Source organism: Dendroctonus ponderosae, unplaced genomic scaffold (genome assembly GCF_020466585.1).
Source record: "Dendroctonus ponderosae isolate FM_Combo_2020 unplaced genomic scaffold, Dpon_F_20191213v2 Dpon_F_20191213_7, whole genome shotgun sequence".
In the NCBI taxonomy this organism is placed as follows: domain Eukaryota; kingdom Metazoa; phylum Arthropoda; class Insecta; order Coleoptera; family Curculionidae; genus Dendroctonus; species Dendroctonus ponderosae.
In genome coordinates this window covers 6543291-6554359 of record NW_026018916.1, presented here as the reverse complement: position 1 = coordinate 6554359, position 11069 = coordinate 6543291, and the positions used below count along the sequence as shown (strand labels likewise).

General features: G+C 33.7%; 2 protein-coding genes across 2 annotated transcripts in view; one reads left to right on the top strand and one right to left on the bottom strand.

Moving 5' to 3' along the window:
* LOC109543079 (zinc finger Y-chromosomal protein) overlaps positions 1-1691 on the bottom strand; it is a 26264-nt gene extending 24573 nt beyond the window's left edge. Inside the window, exon 1 of the mRNA XM_048668647.1 lies at positions 1528-1691. The gene's annotated coding sequence lies outside the window, so the exon portion shown is untranslated. The remainder of the gene's footprint in view (positions 1-1527) is intronic.
* LOC109543076 (glutamate dehydrogenase, mitochondrial) overlaps positions 757-11069 on the top strand; it is a gene marked incomplete in the record, with an annotated part of 16318 nt that continues 6005 nt past the window's right edge. The window contains 7 exon segments of the mRNA XM_048668644.1: positions 757-892; positions 951-1100; positions 3544-3832; positions 8487-8687; positions 9658-9834; positions 10075-10289; positions 10349-10507. Coding sequence (XP_048524601.1) covers positions 960-1100; positions 3544-3832; positions 8487-8687; positions 9658-9834; positions 10075-10289; positions 10349-10507 — 1182 coding nt within the window.

Sequence of the window (11069 nt, the reverse complement as noted above, 5' to 3'; positions counted from 1 at the left end):
AATTGCCATAAAATTCAATGGAATAATTCCACAATTTTAACAAAAGAACAATCTACAAAAAAACGTAAAATTAAAGAAAGCGCGCTAATTTTACTAAATCAAAATAATTGTGTTGCTTCATGTTCATTTAATTTAAGTCATACATGGTTACCTATGCTAAAATCTGAATTAGACCAGAGAAACATACATCCAAATTAAATTTACACCAAAATTATTAATTAACATTACCTTTATTAATTTAAACAATGAGATTAAGTCAAAGTCACATAACTAACAATTTGCACAGACGAATTATCAGAGCGAATTTTCATATACTGTATTATCCTACTATTGTTACACAATTTATAAACATACTCTTTTTTAGGTTCATTTAGGTTCTTTTGATAACGATAGCAGAAAATAGCTATCGAAACGTCAAGGTAATTTTTCAAATTAATTTCCTTTCCAATTAGAATTTTCTCTTACAGCTTGAGCCTAAGTGTGTCGCAGGATACCCTCTAGGTGATAGTTCTTCAAATCAAATCAAATCAATTGATAAATAATTCGTTCTTATTGCGAAATAGGAGCACTATTTATCAATCTGTAATAGAAGACGTGAGGAAATTATGTCTTTTTTAAAGACAAAAATTTTTGAGGCGAAATACCCAACAAGAAGTTTGTAAAAAAATAATATATTTAAGTTAAACATTCTTATTATTCAATTAGAATTTTGGGCGTCGTCCGAACGTGTAGTTGTTAGGGATCGTAATGCTTTATTTTGCTGAGCCGAGGTGGCAACCGTGAGTTCGTCGGCACAGCCGGCAAAAAATGCAAGGGTATTAAGCAGGAGAACATATTTTTAGTGTTTTTAATTTGGAAGTTGTGGCAGAGTGTGTTCCGTGGGACAATATCGGTATATTTAAAATAGAGCTTCTTTCAATTACGTAATTAACTAATTTGGTGGCAAAAAGGCGTTGGTGATGTTTAATCTCGTGTCTAAAGTGGCCGCAGGACCCCTTAAGGGGGAATTTGGGACTCTACTCAAAGCTCTACCTGTGATGGTCAACAACGTACAGCCAGGCAGAAACTATGCGGAACACGTTATTCCGGATAGATTAAAGGTATGAGTTTGTTTTCCCAGATTGTTCTTTTTTCCAAAAATACTATTGTGTAGCTTCTACATTCCTGAAACTCACATTAAATTTAAACTTGACGTTTTAGTTGGTTACAGAATCGTAAAATTGAATGATTTTATTGCATTTTGTATTGTGTCCCAAAATAGACCAACATTTTACTGGTAGATTCGCTCAAAATTTAAGGAGTTCTATTGTCTTCTGTTAATTTAGAGGTTAAATTTTGCCTGTACTGGATCGGGACTGGATCAGTGTTAGGTATGAAAACTGGATTGTGTGAAAAAGTGCTGCAAGTAAAGCTTCCTTCTAGAGCTGTCCTAAAATGTTATAAAATCGCTCAAAATATTCCACATTGTTCATCAATGGAGTAAAACGCCCCGAATACAGCAACATAATAACACTTTTTACTACTAACCTGAGAAGCAGGGTGGCCAACTTTTCAAACGCGTATTACCGTTCAAGCCATTTGAAACTATCATATTTGAAGCTCGAAAAAGCCTTCACACTGGTTAGAAGCAAGATCCCATGATATTTACCGTACAAAAATACCAAAATACCGTGCAATTGGTGTGCGGTTGGAGACCTACACCGTACAATTGCCCAAATTACCGTACATGTACGGTGATTACCGTACGGATGGCCACCCTGCTGAGCAGTCACCATTATTTACTTCATTTCCCTAAATCCCTCGCACATTATATCCTCCCCCGGCGCTACGCTATAGAAGTTCTCGGTATATAGCCTGTGTCCCATGCATCCGTTTATACGATGGTAGGATGATACGAAAGTGTTTCTATTGGTTGGAGATCTGTCAATTCGTCCGCCGTAGCACGAACTGACAGACCTCCAACCAATAGAAACACTTTCGTATCATCCTACCATCGTATAAACGGATGCATGGGACACAGGCTTCTAATGGCTTACTTCTCTACCTAGGTGTATAATATACTATTATCTGCTACTAAATGTAGTCGGACAGTTATAAGTCCGAACTTAATCATTTTATTACATTTCTGGTATTGTGGTACCAAATCTAAAACCTTTTCCAGGTAATAGTTTTATGATTTGGCTTCAATTTAAATACAAAAGTTTTATTTTATAATTGAATGTGATAAAGTTATATCAAGAGCCGTTTATGTATTATTCATTATTATTATATCAAGAACAAAAACCAGTTTTTTTTTCAAATCTAGGGGTCTCTAATTTTTCTTGTTGCCCTTATAAATTGAACATGCACTGTTATATTTATTCATATTCAAATTCTTGAAATTTGTATACTATTGGACATACCATTTACAGCAGATTGAGAAAAGTAATACATTATATTTAGCGAACACACTATAGCCTGCGGCAAACATTATAACCACATTGATTTTCAAGTTGGTTGGACCATATCTTCCATCCTATGTATTGTCGGTTTTTACATACAGAAGCTTTGCCAAAAAATGTCACATACAATATGAATCTCATATGGCGTGTCAATCACGTTGTTAGACTCAGTATCAGTGAGTCAGTGTGCTTAACGGTTATTTTTCTGAAACAGGTTACAACGTTACAGTTTCACTTTGGCATTAGGTTTCAAAATGCCGTTTTAAAAGTAACATGTTCCGTTTTAAATTTTTCATTAAAAATTCACAATGATGATGGTAGAAATAGTGCTGATAAATAATGATTTAGTTTATTAAAAAATAATTCTTAGCATTGGTAAACTAAAAATAATATATTTTAAAAACAAAAACAACACATGGGTCATAAGTAATTACATGAAGAAAAAAAACTGATAATAAAATCAAATGGTTTAAATAAAATATACGTTTTGCATGCGAAAATGTTTAAAACTCCAAATTTCATTGAAACTGAATTAACATTTAAGAATAATATTTATGCGCATGCTTTTTGGTAAGTCTAGTTCTTCCCTGGTTTATGATCGCACCCGCTTTGAAAAATAAGCTCTCGCATGAAACAGAAGTACTATAATATACCTGTGTTGTGTTTTTTTGGTATGAAACAAGTTTGTCAAAATCTTGAAAAATTGAAAAATCTTCTTCATGTCTGTCTTTAAAACATTAAATAATCTACATTACGGTTCTGTGCGAAGTTCGTACCACTGTTTCGGTTTTATGAGACGCTTCCAAAAACAACCGGTTAAATCGGCTCGGTGTAACTACGGTTGCAGGTTACACGTTTGGAAGACTGTTATTTTAGCGGTTACGTTAAATACCGGCCCTCCCTAACTTAATGCCCTTGCTTGGACGCCACATCAAAAAAAAATATACATAGTCAAGCTCTTAAAATTCGTTAACCATGAGAAAAAACGAGCGATTGTTTCAAAAGACTTGCTTAAACTATTCTGAGGAAAACAAATATTTTAGGCAATATATTATGAGAAATATCTTCTACGTTTAGACAGGTAAATGAATGTTCTTTACAGGACATGCCGGATAACCCAAATCCTCGCTTCTTCGACATGGTGGAGTACTTTTTCCACAAGGCATGTGTTCTTGTGGAAGATAAGCTGGTCGAAGATCTTGCCAAAGTGAAAGGGTCTAAGTTAACCCTGGAGCAAAGAAAAGCGAAAGTCCGTGGAATTCTCACGCACATGGAGCACTGTGATCACATCATCGAAGTGGCGTTTCCCATAAAGAGGGATAATGGCGAATACGAAGTCATCAAGGGTTACAGAGCGCAACACAGTACTCACAGGCTACCCTGCAAAGGAGGTAAGAAATCGCCATTAATTAAATTATTAAGAAGAAACGTTCATCTGTACAAAATTCGAATAATACAGTACGTAAAAATCCACGTAGGAAAAACAGTGATTTCTCAGGTAGAACTGAGTCACCCAAAAAGCGTGTCAAAAGTTAGTTTTTAATTCGAAGATTTAAATACCAAGTGAAATTCGAAACAGATTTCGGTTTTCAAAACAGACAATTTGGTAGGTTTTCCAAAGATACACTGCCCGAATTTTGCAAAAAGTCATGGTAGAAACATAGGTGATTTCTCAATACTCATTTCTCCTAAGAATGGCACGAATCAAAGTCTTACCAAATGAAAATTCCAAAATCATATTTTCCAGTGTTAAGGGAATCATATATGTAATTTATATAATATTATGTTATTCCGGTGTTAAAGGTGATTCAAAAGTGGCGTTATTTCGTTGTAAGTCTATTTTTGTTACACTAAAACTATTGATACAAATATATGTACTTACAGAAAAACTAGACGCATATCAACCCCCAAAAGAGGCAGGTTTTCGTACAGATATATATCGAACAAATATAAAATCTGAAAATAATAAGCGGGGGGCGTTAGTGGGTACCCATTTCTAACTTCAGATCAAAACCCAGTCTACCACGACTTTGCGAATAGGTGCAATTCGCTATATTTTGCGATGCGTTAGAGATATCGGCAAAAGTTACTAGAAAAAGTTGTTCAGAATGTTATTTTAACGGTAAATACCGAGTTTCAAGTCAAATTTTGTCGTTTTTTTTTATTTTCACGCGAGGTCCGAAGTTTTGAAGCAATGAAAAATGCAACAATACATAAATACTAACATTATTTATTCAACAAAATAAAAAAATCAACAAAAAAATTCAAGCAAAAAATTAGTATTATCGAATGTTGTCTGCTTTAACTAGTCCACCTGCAAGCCGAATGCACTTTTCAATGCGTTTGCGATTGTTATTCGCAACTCTCATAAGTTCAGCTACATTTTTTTCACGGCAGGCTTGTCTTATTCTCTCACATAGTTCTTCTCGAGTTTGAGGCCTTACTTTATAAACCTTATTCTTAATAGTACCGCAGAAATAGAAATCTAATGGCGTAAGGTCAGGAGAGCGAGGGGGCTACTGTTCAAAAGAGCTTTTTCTGCCAATTCATCGTAATGGAAAGTATCGATTTAGCCAATCCCGGACCAACAGGCGGTTATGAATAGATGCACCGTCTAGTTGGAAAAGCATTTCGTGTCGCACGTTGATAGGCAGATCCTCCATAACATCCCCTAATTCGTTATTAAAAAAATTAAGCAATCGCTCAGCATGTAAGGTAGTGTAGAAGAAAAACGGAAACATTATTCTGTCATCTAAAATTCCGCACCACACATTAAGTTTTTGTGAAAAACTCGGACTTTGCGTAAAAATTTAAAAGAATGCCAACATTTAAGCTCATAACATTCTACATCTGTACCGAAACTAAAAACTTTGCTTCATAAAATAACTAAAATACAGGGGTGTTTCCATTTTAAGTGCGACACACTGTATGATAGGCGGACGCATCTCAAAGTAGTTTTAATCTAGAATCATTTCTACAACATTTGTCATCATATGCCGGAATATCAAATATTTGTATACTGATTAAACTGGTATACCCCGCATCGCCAGATTTACGCTAAATTATTATCAAAAATTAACAAAGGAATCGTACATTAATGTTGACAATTTTGCTGTCTATTATTATGTCCATAATCCAAGTCAAGTGCCTGGCTAAACCACAAGGAAAAGGTCCCAATATGACCAGACTAATAAAAAAAATTCTGAAATCAAAATATTGCTAAATCTGCACCGAAGTTGCACCTAATTCCATACAAATTCTCTCATTTAATAATTTTTCTACCTCTAAGTTCCCAAAAAACGGACACATGTAGGACCAGTTTAGAACATACTGTATTTGTTCAGTACCAACTTCAATGAGGTGGCATTTCTAGTACTAAAATAAATGCGAAGAAGCATTTTTATTGGTCGAAAATCTTGGTGTGCTGCTGACGAAAATTGCGTAAATTATTTCAACACCCATGCCTGATAGATATACTTATACGCGATGGCTATTTTTATTTTCCGTAGCGCAAAATACAATATAGGTAAGTATATATTTGTTTAGTTACTACGAGAATTTATTTTCTATGGGGAGAGATCACGTCGGTTTGGTTAAGTAACTTATCTGTTTACTTAATCATTTTCGTCATTAATTACTAATGGGAGAACTATTAATATGTCTTAACTGTGGTTAATATAAGGATAGAAAATTTGATTTAGAAATGCCTGCCTGTAGGGTAAGAAACTGGGGATTACATCTGAAAGTGTTTGAACAAATTTTCACTACACACCTAATGGAGTGAACCGGTTTTTAAATTTCAATCTAAAGAACTGAAGAATGAATACATTGTAATGTCTTGTTTAATAAATTAATGTGATTGTTGCCAATGCATACCTACTATACAAATTATTCAAATTGTACTCGCACCGTTTGTTTATTAATACATATGTTAAAAGGTGCATTTTTCTGTATAACAAGTCTTTCTACGAATCAATTATATGAATAGAAGGGTTTTATTTATATATCTATGCATATCAGCAACATTTTAATTAAAAATATATTACATAATATACAGGGTGATTCAAAATTGGCGTCATTCCTCTGGAGGTGTTGTCTGGGGTGTTTTGGGAGTACAGGAAAAATAGTAAAAAAAATAATTCGTATTAAAAACTGAGATATTTGCAAAAAACTAGATCAGAAGGATGGCAACAATGTCTTACACGAATCTGCCTAATTATTACACCCTGTATACAGATTGTTATTTAAGCAATTATAAGCAGAATATATAAGGGTATAAGTCGGGAAAACAACGGTTTTTTTATAGTAAGTTAATAAGCTTTTTGACGATTTTTCTAATAAGACAAACAGTTCAATATGTGCGATAAAATCAGTAGGTAATCAGCTTTCATGTCCATCAATATATTCTATTTTCAAAATGGATGATAGTTTAGACTATTTATCATTTCGATATTAATTGTATTATCATGTATCACCAGGGACATGAAACGAACGGTTTTTTTAACCTAATATGTAAAACAAATATTTTGTTGTGTTGTTTTAGCTATAGCCAAGATGTGATGTTTCATTTTTTAGCAAAGAAATGTGTTATGCATCCATTTCGATTTGCACATTGTGCACTAATCACTTTGATTAAAAATTATTTAAAATCTGTTAGGAATTTTACCATCACCATTTTGACAATGCATTTTCGGATAAAGATTTATTAAGGTAAAATAAACTCTTGTTTTAATGTTTTTTAAAAGTTTGTCGTTGCATTTGTTCATGGAACACCAACTTTTGTGTAACTTTATTCCTCAACACTAAGCCTACTTATAAAACTGTAAAATAGTTAAAGTACAGAAAACTGTTTTAATTGAATGATAGCTAACCATATGGGATATTTAAATCCCATAGTATTTGGCAGACTTATTGCCTCACAGTAAAAATAAATCTATCGCATTAAAATACCTGCACAGTGCAAACCTGCTGTTTGTTGTGTGTTAATAGCAGTGTTGATTCTTACAGCTATTGCAGGAAATTCATTAAAATATCGAGCAATAGTAGCCTGATTTCTCATTGATCCCCTTTTAAGAAGTACTCCAGTAGCAGAAAATAACATTTTTTTTATTTTGGATTTCGGAAAATTAGATTTTAAAATATATTTTGATAATTAATTCGTTTCATATTTCCATTTAAGGTAGTTGAAGTCATCGAGGTTATTATGATGTTTCCCGCTTGAGGCCTTGGGAACAATAAGCAGTAAATGTAATAGTTATTTTATGTAGCCATTTTTTCTATTAGGATAAACGATTTTGGCCTTCAATTAATGAGAACAATTAACTCTGGTAGCCAATTTTCAGTTCCTTTAACACAATACAAGTTCGCTGTTATATCAACCAGTAAAATTTAATGGATTATTCATTTGAAGAAAATGCTACCTGGACTTTTTACATGCTATCGGTTGGTCGCGACATCCGCATCCAACCCCATCAAGTTCGATATGTTAATTCTCTGTTCTTCTAATCAGCTGGATTTAGCCCACAAATAGTACATTCATACACTTCAGGTGTAAGCTAGAGCAAATAATTTTTTTGAAAAAAAAACTAATAACAGGCAAGGACCAGGTGGAAAATGTTGTTAAGGTTCCAACTTAAAAAAATGATCAAGAAAGCTCTGGAAATGACGATGCAGCTTAGGGGTTGAAAACGTGACCCCCTAGAAGGAAACGTTCAGTGGCAGAGTTGTAGACAATAAAAAAATCTGAAACTTTTGTATTTAACACTTTTACATTTTTGAGTTACACACACTTTTAGTGAGAGGTTTACTGAGGAATTTTTCTTTCTAATTAGTTGCAAATAATTTTCAGAATTTCTGGTAGTAAAAGCTCTAAAATTTCATGCAACTTATTTTTTTTATAAAATGTATCTTCGGGAAAACTAGCATTATTTATAAGATTCCGATAACAGTATAAAACGCCCACATGCGTATGTAATTCGTTGTATTTGAGTATTTTCTTTATAGATTAAAGGTTTTGAGAATGTACTGCAAGTTCCGTTTTTTCAGGTATGCGTTTCTCGCCTGATGTGAATAAGGACGAAGTAAAAGCCTTAGCCGCCCTGATGACCTTTAAATGTGCCTGCGTGGATGTGCCATTCGGAGGTGGCAAAGCAGGAATTAAGATTGACCCAAAGAAGTACTCCGAACACGAATTGGAAAAGATCACCAGAAGATTCACTTTAGAGCTCGTTAAGAAAGGATTTATTGGTAAGATTGGACATAAATATTTGTATTATGCAGGGCGAACCGCGACTCGATGGACAAACGAATATTCTGATTTTGATGGAAAAAGTTTGTATCTACTGTAGGTCGGTTCGCGTTTGTTTCAAAGATATTAATCGGAAAAGGCGTGTTGGTGAGCATTTTCATTCGGAATCATCAACATTGTTGAGTTGGCCACTTATGAATTCACAAAACTCTATTCGTCCATCAAAATCATCCTCATAGAGTTCTTGAAACATCTGCATTTTGTATGGATGGAGTTTCTGCATTTTCAGTGCTTTACTTAGAGTCTAGTGTGATATTCCTGTCTGTAATAAAAACCATCTATTTATAGAAAAAAATCTAAATTGTTGTTAAGCCCATTTTGAAAGAATTAAACATATTGAAGGTGATTACCATTTATCAAATCTTATTAGATTAATCTAAACAATGTGATTACATAAGCAATAAAAGCAATCTGGATCAAACAGCTTGGCTGCTTTCAAATATTTATCAATCTGAACGTTTACGACAACCGTTAAAGATTAATTGACATCAATATTTAACAATTTTCAAACTGATAATTTTCAAAAAGTTCACATTAATTTACTGCTATTGGATAAACTTCTATACAGTGCCTTCATTTCAAAACGAGGCACTCTATTCAGTTATTAGCTGAGCAAGAGTAATTTATGGTTTGGAAAAAAAAACACGTCAATTTAAAGGCATTAAGCATTTAATTATCTAGGTATTACACGAAGAAAATTCCTCGTTTTTTAATGTAGATAATACACAAACTGACGTGTTTTTTTCCAAAACCGTAAATTCCACATTTAAATACTTAATAATTTTTTGAAATGATGACACTGTATATTCATAGCAAATCGAAAATTTGATTTGAACACATTCGTACTTTCAAATAAAGTTTCAATTGTGATTGATGGAAATTGTTGAACACATTCACGTGAATTATTAGGACCTAGCATTGATGTGCCTGCCCCTGATATGGGCACTGGAGAAAGGGAGATGTCTTGGTTAGCAGACACTTATTCGAAGACTATTGGATACAAGGATATCAACAGTCATGCTTGTGTTACTGGTAAACCCATTAACCAGGGCGGTATTCATGGCAGAGTTTCAGCCACCGGCAGAGGTATGTATGTAAATGCAAACACAGCTGTAGTTTTTCGGGATTCAATAAAATCCATCGCAAAATTCTCCGATGTTACAAAAAACGTATATTCTTAAAAACAAGTTTGATCGTCATTAACGCCGTATCCAGATATTTTTACTGGAAAAGTTAGGTCAGACCGCGGTACCATTTTGATTATGTTTCATGTGTACTAACATTGCACTGAGTTGAATTAGAACCGTTCACATCATACCGTTGTAGGTGTTTTCCATGGGATTGAAAACTTTATAAATGAAGAATCATACATGCAACTGTGCGGCCTTAGCACTGGATGGAAAGGCAAAACTTTTATCGTTCAAGGTTTCGGTAATGTGGGTTTGCATACTATGAGGTATTTGGATAGAGCTGGAGCGAAATGCATCGGAGTTATCGAATATGATGGTTCCATATATAATCCTAATGGAATTGACCCTAAGGTATCAAACATTCTAGTTAAAATTTAAACAGCATCATTACCTGCAATAATAATTTGTAGGAATTGGAGGAATGGAGGGTAAACAATGGAACCATTAACGGTTTTCCAGGTGCTGAAAAATACAACGATAATCTTTTGTACCATCCTGTGGATATCCTGGTGCCTGCTGCTACGGAGAAAGTTATTCATAAAGAAAATGCTCATTTGATTAAAGCCAGGGTCAGTCATGACACATGCATAAAATGTGCAAGTATAATTTCCATAAACTGCATAGCCTGAGTTCACTATAAATTATACAGTTTGTTAAGATTCCGACATTTGGATCCACACATAAATTAAATGAGACTCCTTCATAAAAACAAGAAAAATCTAGGGCAAAAATGAGCGTGGATTATACAGCTTTTTAAAACACAAACTGTTCTAAATTTCTTAAGGGCAGAGACTTCCTAGAGTCAAGAACATCACTAGAATCTAAAAAGTTGCGACTTGTTAAGAAGTTCATTAAATTAAAAATATAAAAATGTATTCAAAAATGTTCCGTAGTTCACAAATCGCTAATGATTCTATCTTTTCCAAAAGTTTTCAAGAGTTATATCAATGACAATTCACTATAACCAGGTTCATATAGGCGAACTTCACTGTAATTTGGTTATATTTTTTTACAAACTTCTTATTGAGTATTTCGCCTTTAAAAAAGACAGAATTTCCTCACGTCTTTTATTACATATTGATAAATAGTGCTCCTATTTCGCAATAAGAACGAATTATTTATCAAAAAGTA